The following is a 15210-nucleotide window of genomic DNA, read 5'->3' as shown; positions in this document are numbered from 1 at the left end:
ACCAGAGGTTCTTCATTCCCCACTGTGCCTCCTGTGAATAGAGGTAGCCTGTGTAGCCATGGGCAGGCTGCACAGTCGCAGGGCACACCCTAAAGGGAATGGTAAACCACTTCTGAGTATTCTCTCCCTGGAAAACCCTGAAAAGGATTGTCATAAAACAGAAATGACTTGACAGCATATGACTATTATTATTATGCCACAATCAATGCAAAGAAATTGGCTTTTAATTATTCTACTAGTTTTCTACAGAGTTATTGTAAAAATGTACATGTATCAGCAATAAAAACTAGGTCCTGTTTTATTCTTTTATTAATGGAAACATGTTCCTTGAAAATCAGGAACCTCTGCAAGCAAATGGAAACCAATTTCCTATTTTACATATACAGTAAGCACTCGACAAATGGTAACTGGATGGTGGGATTTGTTTTACATGGAGGGAGGGGTGGGGTGAGGACTCACTATCACCAAACAGCCAAACCAAACTCAATCTTGCTATATGTTTTATCCCCATATATCTTATTGAATACATCTGGGCCAGCATGTTTCATGCTGAACTGAACTGGAATTGATTGTGATGATCTGCTCTTGTTTGCAGTACTCATAAGACAGAAGAAGTCACTGGTATACTCAAAATATTTTGGATTGTTAACGATATTAATGATAAAGAAAATAACATGGTGGATGAATTGTAATTGTTTGGGTAAAAACTGTCTTGTAGACACTTTTCTGTTTTGTCTTATCTGCTCATCTTGAATCTTTTTTGGTGTGGGTAGGATTGTTTCATTTGATTTGTTCCAGTGCAATCACTGGAAACAAACCAAAGAGAGCCTTTTGCTGTCTGTTTGTTTTCCTCTTTGATCTTCTTGTGTCATAAAGTGTGTTAGGAAGACAGATACTTCACAATACTGGGAAATTAAACACCTAGAAAGATGCAGGTAGGAATACTCTGAGGAGCAGGCTGGCTCACTCTCTGAACCAGAGACCTTGTCTGATCTCCAGCTTTTGCAGTGGATCAGGCCCTCCCTGTAGCAGACCAAATAGCAAGTGAAATGCCCATGCAGTCACCTTCAGACTCATAACTCATTGCAATTTTAAACAAGTTGTAAAGGCTTCTTCTATCATTTAGAGGTGCCCCAGATCATAGCTATTGCTTGTAAATAGCAACAACCTTGCCTGGGAATGTTGCTTGTCACACTAGCTTTTGCTTGACATAATCTACTTTGTATTTGCATGTTACGTGGGACTATAATTACAAAAAAGAAACATCTGCTGCTGAGATTGTCAATGTTTTTCCCTAATATGGTGCTGTGTGCTGTCACTTCGGTCTGAATGAAGGAAGGTAAAGGTTGAGGGTGTGAGGCTTGGAGAGGGCAAGGATCAGTGGTCAGTGTTCTTCCCTCTGAGAAGGAGGGAGGAAATGTTTGCATTCCTTGACAACGACTAACAATCTAAACCAAGCAAACTTATTTTATCTACCACCTTCTCTTTAGCCTTCAGCTGACCTTTCCATCTGAAACTGAGATAATATGCAGAACTGCTTACAAAGGAACCGAGTTTGAATAGCTGCTATAATATCCAGCTTTTTGTAAACTTCCATATGCTAGTTTAAACCAATACGTAGACGCAAATATCATCACAATCATCATGTGTGGTTTGAGTCTTGTTCTTACAAAAAGATCCTAACCCAAATACTTTACTAAAAAGAAATAAGAGAGGGCTGATCATTTACAAATCAATGCATCTAGTTTCCCTGCTGGACTGGGGAAACTCAAAGGAGGCAGGGTAGACTGGTCACTTACAGCTCACCAGAAATACATATCCTCCACATGACCAAAAAGGATGACAGCTCTTAAAATGGAGAACTATCCTCCCTAAAGGAGGACATATAACCATCCTATCTGGGTAGCACAATAAAATAGTTATAAAAACAGTTTCCTAAATTTCTATCAAAGCCTTCTCTTCTAGGAAACATGCTCTTTGCTGCAGCAGATTGCATCCCTGCAAATAAGAGCACAGGAATTTACTACCTTTAGGAGAGAGAATGTTGGGTGAGTTAGTCCCTGTTTCTACAGGAACACCAATAAAGTCTGCTACAAACAGCCATTAAGAACTAAACACTGGTTTGTTTGTTTGTTTGTTTTGTTCTTACATTCCTGGTAAGCAACCCAGATGGAATTCACTTCATCTAGCTTTTATCATTTAGATGTCTCTTATATTATCTTGGTTGCGCCTTTATCTTTCTTAGAACAATAAGCATTCCAGGGCATGTCACAAACCAAAAACTTTGTGAAGAAGCAAGGGATTCTGTAATTTTCTGCCAAAAAGATATTGCTGCATGGAATGAAATGACGAAAATAGAGTAACAGGATAAAGTTTCTTTCTCTTCTCTTTCAGAAGATTATTATCTCCATTAATAAGCCTGAATTCCAAAACTGTTATTTGAAAGTTGGCAAAATACATTTGGCAATGGAACTTAGTATATTGTAGATTTGTAAATTCCAAAGATGTAAGGGCAAGCTCTTTTATACTATTATTTTATACATGCTAGTCAAGTGAACGACTGGATTTCTTATTTTCTTACTTTTTCCCCTTTTGATTCTTCTACTTACACTTGAGTCGGGCCTTTTTAGGCAAAGTGTATGACCAGCATTGGTTGAAAGGCAGACATTTTATTGTCATGCAATGATAACATGCCCATCTTGCAACGCGGCCTTAATTTCTTCAATATCCAGCTTAGTTTAGGTTCTATGTTTGGTTCTATCATTTTATTCTTATTTCTCTTTTCTGTTCATTTTATTAGTCTGTGGTTTAAATTTTGCACACTGTCTGGGATGTTTTCCTTTTAAAGAAAAAAAGAAATAGCTGTGGACAGAAATTAAACATTTGACTAAATGCTTTTGTTGCTGTTTAGTTGTTAAGTCGTGTCCAACTCACCATGACCCCATGGACCAGAGCACGCGAGGCCCTCCTGTCTTCCACTGCCTCCCGGAGTTCAGTCAAATTCATGTTGGTAGCTTCTATGACACTGTCCAACTATCTCGTCCTCTGTCATCTCCTTCTCCTCACACTTTCCCAACATCAGGGAACATTCCCAACATTGGCTGAGTGCTATGTGTAGACAAAACGTCAGTAGCCAATAAGGCTGCCTTGTGGTGGATAGCAAAGCTTGCTTGTTGATGGTCGGATAAAGGATGACTGTTGTGAGACTTTACTATCTGAGCTTCACCTTGTTCTGTGCTCAATAAATACACAAGACACAAAATTAGAGAATTAGTTTTTACCCCATACAGGCAGTGAGCAAATACTCAAAAGTTGACCAACATGATCAAAAGTTTTGTTCATTTCCTTACGCTTTGCTTAATCTTTATTTTCTTCCAGGAAATCCCTTCCTCGATGCCAAAGAATTAGCAGAATGCTCTCCAATGAATCTTTGCGTCCTCCTGCATACAGTCGTTCAAATTCCCAAGCTTCGGTTGATAGCACTTCCATGGAAGATTTTTGGTATGAGGTACAAAATATCAATGAGAGCACTGAAGACAGGCAAGATGAACAAGCTGTTTTAGAAGTTAAGCTTCCCGATGGTGAGCATAAGCACTTCAGAATCAGATGTATCCTTGCACATGTTTTACTGTAGATATTTCCAATGCTCTTCAGATCTGTTTGTATCGGTGTTTGCTGAAGTGTTTTTAGATCCACACATTTGTTTCAGGTGGAATAAAGCTGTTAGAACTATGCAAATGTTTAATTTCCCCATTAAAATAAGTGAGACTGGCAAACTGACTAAATCTGTTTAGTCAGTAGCAGGATCCAGAGTTCAGTATGATTTATTTTTTAGTAACCACACTTACAACTGCACTTTTAAAGTGAAGAACCTTGGCTAGATTGTTCCCAATTCCTAAATGGATTTCAGTGAGGGATCTTATTGTACAAGAGGAAGAGGCTATGTGAAAATGCTGTAGAGGAGACCTGGAGGTTAAGTGTCATCTTGCAGTCACAAGAATGAATTGTTAGTCTTCTTGGTGATCTTGTAAATGGTTTCAGAAGATGCATGCAGTTTTATTAGCCTTCAGGGCCAAATTGTCCATACAGCAATCCTGAGATTATGTTGATAGAAATGATGAGTAGGCATTGCTTCTGATCTGGGGGAGAGTTTCTTTCCAGAGGAATACAGCATTTTCCCCCTCTTTGTCTTCCTAGACAAGCATTTCCAGAGTAGTAGCCTTGGAATTGGCTGGGATATTTGTATTCCATTTGTATTTTTAATGGCTTTCATTTGTTTATTTGCTCTCCTTTATTAATTTTATGCCCTGGACAGCATGGAGATTTAAAAAAAGTCTCTCCAGTAGTTTTTCTGTAATATGGTATCAAAAAAATCTTTAGGAGAAAAGGGTCAGATATGGTCAAAATATACTGCATATGTTGTCAAATACTAAGCAGAAGTGAAGAATCAGAGTGAAAGGAGTATCCTGGAATAGAACAGAACTAGCTGACTGGAACCCTGACCAGGAGACAAACTGTAACACTTTGTTGGAGGTCCAGCATGCCAGTTCCCTTATACAAACTGGGAACTATATTTTCTGAAGGTGAATTAAGGACTTCATAGTTTACTCTTATGTTCTATTTCTTCTACTCATATGATTACACTTCTGCTCTTCCACAGAAGGGGAACTGGAAGCTGAATGGTTGCAAGATGTAGGTCTGTCTACCCTAATATCTGGATCAGAAGAAGAAGATGGAGAAGCCTTACTGTCTACCCTAACCCGAACTCAAGCTGCTGCAGTACAGAAGAGATATAACACTTACACCCAAACGTTGAGAAAAAAGAATAAGCACACTGTCAGAGATGTGAGAGATATCTTTGGTATCAATGATACTTCTGTAAGTAGAACATTTAATACTTTGAATATCTTGAACATGTATTTCTTATTATGACCCATACCAATGACCATGTCTTATTCTAAGGCTGTCTTTAACAGATAGGCTTCAAGGAGTCAGTGTGTTTTAGCTATCCTGTTTCTTTTTGCAGTATCAGTTCCAGAAAGTTGTAATCAGCAGTGTATTGTTAATTTTGGAAATGGAGAGTAGATGGGATTTTTAGATTTTTTAAAATTACAAATCTCATAATTTTCCATTCTGGATTCTATTTGACAGACAGGACACATTAGAAACACCTATATATATATTTATTTATTTATTTATTTGATTTTTACCCCGCCCCTCTAGACCATGTCTACTCGGGGCGGCTTACAAAATAAAACAAAACAGTATAAAAATATATAAAATCATAAAAATTACAACTACAGTTTCAATTTAAAACAATTAATTTAAAGAGAGGATTACCAAGATGGAATAGCAAAGAAAAAGAAAAAGAGAAATACTTAATTGACTGGAGGGAAGGCCTGCTTGAATAACCAAGTTTTTAACTGGCTTTTAAAAACACCCAGCGAGGGTGCCAGCCGAATTTATATGGCTCACCTGGAAGAAAGACTTAAGTAGAAAAGCTTTGAGGCCTAGCCAGACCTACCTCCACCTAATTTGCTGTTCAGAAAGAAAACTCCCGGCTAGCAGTGAGGTAAGAAGAGGAAACTCAGGTGGAACTAGGCCTAGCTTCAAAGCCTTTCTTCTAGATGAGCCACATTTAGATCTGTGTCAAGTAAATCTCCCAGAATGGAGATTTACAGTTTTTGTACTCCAAGGATTTTTTTTAAAGTATCCTTAGTGAGAGCTTGTTGTGATATTCCCCATAGGCAGCCAACTCCCACCCTCAAATGCTGGAAGCTGGATCGGTCCATACTCACAAATGAGGCAGAGGCATTCTCTAAGTCAAATAGCTATTGACTGTCTCCTCATGATCAAACAACCTGCAAACACTACAGGGATAGCTTGTAACACTATACCGTTCCTAGAAAATCCTTTTCTTTCTCAACTACTGTTCGGAGTGCACTTACCTTAGAGGGAAGAAGGACCCCTGGGGTGGGAGGTAGATGTCATAATCTCCCCTAGTCAAAAGGCTTGGACTTCAACCTTACAAGCCCTGCCTCCACTATACCACTGGTTTGAAGGACAGGTTTTGGTCTGCCAGCGTCTATGGTATGGACAGAGCTGGTCCAAGATGTTTTGCAAAGGGACCTGAATCTTTCTTCCACAGTAGCAATATGACTACTCCTTCTATCTTCAGGTACAGTAAAATACTGTATGTTTATTGTGGATGGTACTTTTTCATCCAGTGACACTAAGCCCAGTTCTGACTGTTTTAATGATTCTGATTTTGTGCACTTTTAAGAAATGAGAAGCACTTACAGGGTTGAATCCAGAGTTAATTATAATTGATATATTGAAATGAATAGGACATTTTGATTTCAGTGGATCTATTTGAAATTTAACTAAGTCTGAATTCAAAGATTTCCTTACTAGTGGGAAATGTTTAGTCTTTGTTGGGGTTAGTCTTTTTTGTATCTATTTTTGAACACTTTTCTTTTTGTAATTTTAATGAGATGCACAGTGCATTTGCTCCGTTGTTCATGTTATCAATGAAGGGAGAGATTCAGTACTTGGTACAATAATCTGCCAAAATATTATTTCATTATTGGCTAGTCTTCTCAGATGAAATGTTTTGTACATTTTACTAACATATACACTGCAACAATATAACTGTACATGTTGCAGTGCTTGTTCACTTACTGCTTTTAGTCAAATGTTTAAAAAGAATAATCACCTAGAGCAGTGGTCCCTAACCTTGGGTAACCCAGGTGTTCTTGGACTTCAGTCCCCAGAAGTCTTCACCACCAGCTGTGCTGGCCAAGATTTCTGGGAGTTGCAGTCCAAGAATACCTGGATTACCCAAGGTTGGGAACCACTGACCTAGAGGAATGAAATGTCAGGAGCTGCTTTTGACCTAGACATTGACAGCTGGAAATGTTTTAGTCTAACATTGATTTTTACAATTTAAAATAGTAGTAATCTATAAAATAATAAGATTTTTTCATCCAGTTCATTTTTCCCTTCCTTTGGAAGTTCTTGTGTAAATTGCACAGTAGTCTACACTGAAGACATGTTTAGCATCAGTGATATAAAACATTTTTAAAATTGTGTAGATCGCAATGTGTTTTTCTTTTCATCTTGTGCAGTGATAGATAATTTTATCCCCAGTTACCATGATGTATTCTTTTAGTGATTTTCACTGCTGTCTCAAGTAACTGAGGACTGAAGAAAGACAGAACTGTTATATCTGGTTCAGTATGATGTTAGTCAGCATTCTCTGGAAAGCAAATTAAGGAAGCTGTAATCCACCTTACCTGACAAAAACATCCAACACCATCATCATGTTATGGCATACAGATATATGCTTTGGAGAAAGCTGACTTCATAATAAAAAGTTTTAAATGATGCTTACTCTTATGGTTTTCCTGTATCACATCTTTGACCATTTTTGTGCTTCATAAGATGTTTTTTTCTGTGACCCCATTGACAGCTGTGGCTGATGTAATAGTCAAAACACAGCATACTGAATATGAATTTGTTATACTATATTTGCTTTTAAATTTTGTTTTGCACCTATTTTCATTAAAATCACAATGCTGTCAAAAAAGAAAATGTTGATAAGCCTTATCACAGTAAACCATGCTGGAGGGGAAGGGGTTGGGGACAAGACAAAGCTTAACAATAACTTAATATTGGCATTTTGCATCAGAGAGGCAAGTTGTTCTTATGTTCTATTGTTGACCTCTTCCCCCAGCCTACATTTGAGGCCATTCCAGTGTCACCTGTTACAACCAATGGTATCCAGCTTCCTGTGCAGAAGCCAGGTTGGAAAATGGTTAGCTGTAAGTACTATTGTAGGGCGAAGGTTCTTAAAGAAGATGAACATGCACAGTGATATCCCTTATCGTTATTGATGGTGTCTTACCAGTATTGGGCTCAGAGCACATCTGGCTTTACATTCATCAAGGACAAGGCATTCAAAGCCATACCAAGTGTACTGCCATTTTTTACTGTCATATAGTCAGTGTTTGGATCAAGAAATGCATGAATAACTGAAATGGAATAAATCATATATTATTCATCCAATGTGAATCCCAAAATGGCCTCCATCTGCTGGTGGCTTTTGCTGTGGGTAAATGCAAAATAGTGGCTGCCGTTTTCTGCTTTCTCAGTGGCTTGATATTCTGTCTTCATTATTACTATTATTTTGCAAGGAATAAAGAATATTGGACTCACATAAACTCTTCCTTGATTTCAGCTCCTAATCATCTAGAATGTGATAAGGACAGCCCACTGGTGAAAGAAGAGCTATCATTTGCAGTTTCATTCTCAGAATCAATAGTCACAATTCCAAAGCACAGAGAATGGCAAAAAAACCAAAGGTTTAAAAAGGATGAATCTGCTTTGCCTGTAAGTTTAAGGTCTTCATATCTATACACTGATTATTTTATCCTGCAACTAATGTATGATTTTTAGCACATTGGCTAATTTGAAATGTATTGCTATTTATATTTGGGATGGGTGAGAAAACAAAACTCAGAAAAGCTGCTTATTGGATTACAACATCGAGAATCTTCCAAATGGCATGGCCGCTGTCTATGAGGCTAGAGAATTATGTAGCTAAAGTAATTTTTGCAACAATCCATTGCACTAGTGCATGTGTATTTTCTAGTGTCTCCTTGCACAAACAGAAGACCTGCTATTTCTAGTGAACTGGTTTCTGCTTGCCTAACAGCAAACTGAAGATCACACAGAACTGTGGAAGTAAAAAAAATGCTGTGCATAGCAGAGCAACAGGATTCTGCCCAAAAGATCTGAACTGGGTATTAGATGAGCAGGAGTAACCAGTGTAGTAGTAGTATACTTTATTACGGTCAAAGACCAGTAAAACCAAATCAATATAAAATAGATACATACAATTATTGTTTCGGGCAGGATAATAAAATTCCATTAAAACATGATAAAACAACCCCTTCTTTCCAATTAATAACATCATATATCCTTAATATTGGTAAAACGCGTTATATTAAAAACATATTATCCATCTAAAATCACCTACCCAAACATCTGTTTACGAACAACCATTGCTGCAGCACAGAATTTGGCCACTTGTCTTGTGATATAAGGGGTGCTGTCTGAGAGTAGCCACTGCACATAATCCTCCTCTGATCTCCCAGGAGATTTACAAATAATGGGTGATAAAAGCTCCATACGGAGATCCCGATAGCAAGAACAGAAAAGGAGAACATGACCAACTGATTCAACCTTATCATTGTTACAAGGGCAGAGACAATCTAATGCCGGCAAACCTCGAAATCTTCACTCCAGAAGCTTAGAAGGAAAGACATTGAGCCTAGCTAGTGTGAAAGCCCTAATGGCTTTAGATGACATTGTGCTGGCTAAATACGAGGAAGTGATAAAAGAAGATTTCTTAAGAAAGTTGTATTTCCCTAACTGGCCAACATGATCCTGTAGTTCAATGTCCTATACCGCAGTAATGGCATCCGTAAGACCCATTGTTATAGGTATACTGGGAGAAAAGCCAATTTTCGATATCTCTTCAATTATATGCTTCTTCCACTCCGACTGAAAGGAATCTAGTAGGATGAGTGGGGCCAATCCTTCTAAGGAAAAAATCAGTTTAAGCCAGTATTTCAGCATAAGTACTTTAGCCCTTGCTTTAATGGATATTAACCCAACCTCTAAGTGAAGAGCCACATTGGAGGTACAAGGTGGAACTCCAAGAATGGCTCTCGCAAATTTGGTCTGAACAATCTCCAGTCGTAAATTAGTGTAAACAAATAGTTGAGAACCATAAAGTATTTGTGATATAATCCTGGCCTTAAAAACTTGTATTACTGATGGTTCATGTTTGCCCCCAACAGTATGAAAAAATCTTGTGTTACCGAGTTTGTAATCCACCTTGTGTTGCAATCACCCACAGTATTTTTTGGAATAAAGGAAGTATTGCCTCTAACAGAAGGATGGCTCTGTGTCAAATTACAAAAAGCAAGAGAAAAATCTGTTTTTCCCAGCTTTAAGTACATTTTGGCACCAATTTTAAAATGGTATTGCCAAAAAAATTATGTGTAAGATAAAATTATCTATAAGATAAATACCATAATGCATCATTCTACCAAACTACAGTATTACTCCATGGTAACCACCACTTTCAGAACAGTTTCATTTATGAAAATAATATATTAGTTTAGTTCTTAGGGGGGTTGTGCCCTTTAAGATTTTGGTAATTTATTGTACAATAATTGAATTAAGTATGGGAGCACATAAACTAATACTTATACTACATACTGAATTATTTTGAAGGTACAGGTAAATATGTGAAGACTGACACTGACTATTCTTATACAGTCGTGCCCTGCTTAACCATTACCCCGTATGACGACGAATCCACTTCACGATGATGTTTTACGATGTTTCAATGGGGTTTTTTCGCTTTGCGGTGATCGGTTCCCAGCTTCGGGAACCGATTCTTCGCATTACGACAATCAAAACAGCTGATCGTCGGGTTTTCAAAATGACCACCGGCTGCTAAAAATGGCTCCCCGCTGTTTTTTAGGAGGCATTTTTCACAAGACAGGCACCCGAAAATGGCCACTGTATGGAGGATCTTCACTGGATGATTAGGCATTTCGCCCATTGGAACGCATTAACCAGTTTTTAATGTGTTTCCTGATTGTCAAAATGGGTTTTTAAAATTTCGTTTAACTACGTTTTCGCTCTACAGCGATTTCGCTGGAACGAATTAACGTCATCAAGCAAGGCACCACTGTACTTGTGTTATCTGTAGGCATTTGCATCTTTATGAATGTCTTTTTATGAATCAACAAAATCTGTCTGGATAACTCAGTAAATTAGGTTGTGCAGTGAGAGGTTGGCAGTTCAATTCCCCACTATGCATCCCAGAAGAACCAGCCTGTATGGCTTTGGGCAAGCTGCATAGTCCCAGAATGCCCCCAGAAGAAGGGAATGGTGAATCACTTTTGAATACAGTACTGTCTGTCTAGAAAACCCTGAAAAAAGGGTTGTTATAAGTCAAAATTGACTGGAGTTGTTATTATATCACCAAAACAATATCCATGCTGAGGTCAAGGAAGGCAATGGAATCTTGCATAAATGTAATTATTTATTTATATCCTACCTTTTTCCCCAATGGACGGACTCAAGGCAGAATATAACAGATATGAAATGCATGTGTATACTATCATACTAAATTAATATATTAATATTAAAATGCTATTAAAACTGAACAATGCTAAAAATGTCACTAGTTTAAAACAGATTAAAACTAATTTAAAGTATAATTTTAAAATGTGGTATCCTCTGCTAAGGTTCTTTTCTGAAATGTTATGCAGTAAGTTCTGCACTGGAAAATATTATCTGCTCTCATCTATGAGGTTTATGCAGAAGCCGCATTTGTCTACCCTTTAATCTCCACGAAAAGGCTGTGTGATATTTCTTCCTCATATTTCTCATAATGTCCTAAAGGATGCTGGTTCTCTCATGTCCTTTCTACGTGCCACAGAATGGTGGGCAAGGCAGCCATTTGATCTACTCCATTCGGATCTTTCTATTTGTGGCCCAACACAGAGAATATGTAGTCCACTGCTCTGTGTATTTAGTGAGAAGTAAAAGTGCAAGTCCAACTGGAACTGTGGAGTTAGTGAAGCAGGAGATCCTCAGCCATTTCCCAAGCTCAGCCAACTGTACCAGCCAAGATGGGGAGATAGAGGGTAGTTTTGCCTGGTTCTTTAGTCTTATAGATCTGAAAAACGAAACAAAGAAAGCAAACGTGACATATGTTGAGAGGGATAAGCTGGGGCAGTTCTAGCTCTTTTCTGCGTTTGTTTGATTAAAAAAAATTAAATATAAGGATTTGCAAAGACACAAACATGGACTTTTCAATGTTTTTAATTAAAAATTCTTTAAAATATATTATAGAACTTTATAATTAGGAAAAGCCGAATGGGACTGACTGAAGTTGGAGATTTGTCTCTTGATGACATGAAGAAAATTCGCTATCTCTCTCTGATTGAACTAACAGCCTTCTACGATGCTTTAGGAATAGAGCTGAAGAGGAACCGAACAGAAAGGATGAAAGGACGAGGTAACTGCATTATGAAGATGTAACAAGGGACTCTGATAATTTTCAGTATTTGGGAATGTTACTCTTTGGGGGTTCTTACTGTTATTTTCCCCCCTTTTCCCTGAAGAAAATGGCCTTTTTGGAGTTCCGCTAACGGTGCTGCTGGAAAATGATCAAAAGAAAGTTCCTGGAATAAAAGTTCCCCTTATCTTTCAGAAAGTGAGTAGAACAAAAACAGCATAGTTACTAAACACCATCTCCTCACTGCTCATATAAATGCACAGAAAACACATTGCATAGAAGTCTTTATATATCTTTCAATTTTCAATTTGAATGGAGCTGTCAAGTTTCTATCTATATGATAGAGCAGAGTGATATAACTTTAAGTAGGATGATAATTGGCATCTTTAGAACTCAGTGCTAAATTTGGATTTGCTGACTAGTTGAAAGTTATATAATCTGAATTATTCTCTTTTTCTTTTTCTTATTAAAAATGGTGATAAAATTGTACGGCTGTGAAGTAACTGTGATAGCTACTGGGTAGTTTGCTTAGAATTATCAACAAAATTCTGTTACCAACCTGTCGATAGTTCACTTATAGAAACATCTATACTGACCTTCAAATCCTATTTTTGTGTAAAATTTAGCAACAAAATGCATAAACTCAGATAGCAGAAGATTTTTCCCTATAGGAAACCCAGATGATCTGTTTGATTCTTTCTAGCACGATGAAATCTCCCTGCTGACTGGAAATGGTGAGATTTATAGTACAGCACATCTAGAAACTGCCAGGATGGAGAAGGCTGGCCTTAAAGCATATTATCTAATAGACAGTAGAAAATAAGTTTCACCACTGATCTGCTACAAGCTGTTACTTTATTTTCACCCTTACCTAACCCAATCTACTGTTTATGTACTCTTTAATCTCCATGGGGTTTTAGCATAACAGTTTAAAAAACCCTGCATATTATTATTTTTTTAAAATGTCCAAATGCTTTTTAAAATGTCGCAACATGCCCTTTGAAAATAACTTTGACCAATAAGTAGAGTACATTACTTATTATGCCACTTTCTGGCCAGGCTGGCTTGAAGGTTTCGGGAACTATAGTCCACAAAATTAACTTTTCCATGCTCTAGTTCACTGGTCCCCAACCTTGGGACTACAGATTGTTCTTGGACTACAACTCCCAGAAGCCTTCATCACCACCTCTGCTGGCCAGGATTTCTGAGAGTTGAAGTCCAAGAACATCTGGAGGCCCAAGGTTGAGGACCACTGCTCTAGTTGATATCTCATTTGGGCAAAATGCCTAAATAAGGATAAATTATTTACTGGATTGTGACATTACCATTTTAGGTTTGTACATTTGTTGAACAAATTGTTGATGCTTGATTTCTGCCATATCAAAATGCACAAATGTACTCTTTTATTTATTCCTCAAGCTGTTGTTGAAGCTTGAGGAAACAGGACTGGAAACGGAAGGAATTCTTCGAGTGCCTGGATCTGCTTCAAGAGTTAAGGTATGCAGCCTTCCCATAGAGACTTTACAAACTAGTGATGCTTTTGCAGACACAAAGAAATCTATGGAAAACCGATATATGAGCATTTACTCATACAGTATGTCACCCTTATTTCATTCATTACTCCAATTTTCCATGTGCTAGCGTGTCTACCCTGCAGGCACCAATATAAGAAGGGGGGGGGGAAGTATCAGCTGGCTCAGGAGGAGGCAAAAAAAGGTCTTTAGAGCAAAAAAGGGAGGGAAGGGAGGAAATGGTTGTTATGGGTTTTTCGGGCCCAAGGAGGACCAAGTGGGCAATGTGAGCCAGAAATGTTAACTTACTATGGGAAGGGTAGACAGAAAACGGAGAAGGAATGGAATGGAGTACCATAAATAAGAGCATCCCCCAATGTTTTGTTGGAGGTCTCATTTGAATTTTGTTCAGTTATACCATTGTTATCAGACCATGGGATAAAAATCCAGCACCTCACAACTTGGAGTCCCACCTCCATGACTCTGGGGGAAATGGCAGTAGCATGCCATTGTGCAATGCTGTGCTCTCTGAATTGAAAACCATCAGCCATTTTAGGTTTCCTAGCCTGCCCCTTCAGAGCTCCAGGACCATCACTGACCTCCCCACCCCCAAGTAACATTTGATTGGCTGAGCTTGTTACCACTATTCCAGTCTTGGATATATAGCTGAAAGCCCATATGACCGCAGTCAGCCATTGTTTGCTCCATAGTCTGTGTGGCCAGACAGCTTTCTCTGCTTCATACAAGTGAGTCAACAGTGAGACGAGGGAAAGAGAGAGGAAATGATGGCATTCTTAAAAAGTAACAATGAAACAGCTTGCCACAGGCACACTCAAATGTGGATGCACCTCTGCTAATGCTCGTTTGGTCTCAATCTTAATGAAACTTTTAGGTCTTCATTCGGCTAGACAAGACTTTAAGCAGGTTTGACTAGACAATACTTGATGTACTGTTTAACTCTACAATTCTATGGCAGGTCTACAATTGTACAATTCTATGATAAAAGAGTTGCTTCTGCTAACAAATACTATTATTTAATAGAAGTATTTTTCACACTGAAGTTTAAACGTTTTGTGTAGACGCTCTTATGATCAGGATAGGAGACTGGATGATCTTTTAGCTATTCAGTTTAATCACTAAAGAACGCCTTCTCTGTTTTGAATTTTGAACAGCACAAAATAATGCTTTTTGCATTAGTTTCCATATATTGTAATACATTTCTCTGTTTTGGTGTAATTGTTTTTCCATATCCAAGCAGTACTTTGTGATGTGTGTTATTATGTCCAATTGTTGCATATTGGAAGGGAAGCCAAAAATTCACATGAAAGATGCAATGTCTTTAATATTCAGTTATGAGATCATTTAAGTCTGTCAGCCTGTAAGAGGCAATGAGATTTTTTTTTCTAAGCCAATCCATACTTCACTACTTAAAGCCATTAGTTATTATGTTGACATAAGTAAGGATTTGAAAGCGTTCCAGCAAATTAAGACAGATCCATATGGATTTAATTAAAGACTGTTTCTTGGATGTGGCAAAGGTTGAAAAGTAATTTGAGATTCTGTCTCCTGATTTCTGATAGTTTCTACAAAAGG

At 37.9% G+C, this 15210-nt stretch overlaps 1 protein-coding gene across 2 annotated transcripts in view; it reads left to right on the top strand.

Annotated features, from left to right (window-relative positions):
- Window positions 1-15210, top strand: part of ARHGAP28 (Rho GTPase activating protein 28) — a 90461-nt gene that overhangs the window by 51831 nt on the left and 23420 nt on the right. For both annotated transcript variants that reach the window (XM_020793485.3, XM_078391542.1), the window contains exons 2-8: window positions 3379-3581; window positions 4661-4878; window positions 7736-7823; window positions 8240-8391; window positions 11941-12106; window positions 12213-12304; window positions 13526-13603. In XM_020793485.3, coding sequence (XP_020649144.3) covers window positions 3379-3581; window positions 4661-4878; window positions 7736-7823; window positions 8240-8391; window positions 11941-12106; window positions 12213-12304; window positions 13526-13603 — 997 coding nt within the window. The remainder of the gene's footprint in view (window positions 1-3378; window positions 3582-4660; window positions 4879-7735; window positions 7824-8239; window positions 8392-11940; window positions 12107-12212; window positions 12305-13525; window positions 13604-15210) is intronic.

This window comes from Pogona vitticeps, chromosome 4, assembly GCF_051106095.1.
Source record: "Pogona vitticeps strain Pit_001003342236 chromosome 4, PviZW2.1, whole genome shotgun sequence".
NCBI classification, from domain to species: domain Eukaryota; kingdom Metazoa; phylum Chordata; class Lepidosauria; order Squamata; family Agamidae; genus Pogona; species Pogona vitticeps.
Note: the sequence above shows the minus strand (reverse complement) of the source record. Positions and strands in the feature narration are given on the sequence as shown.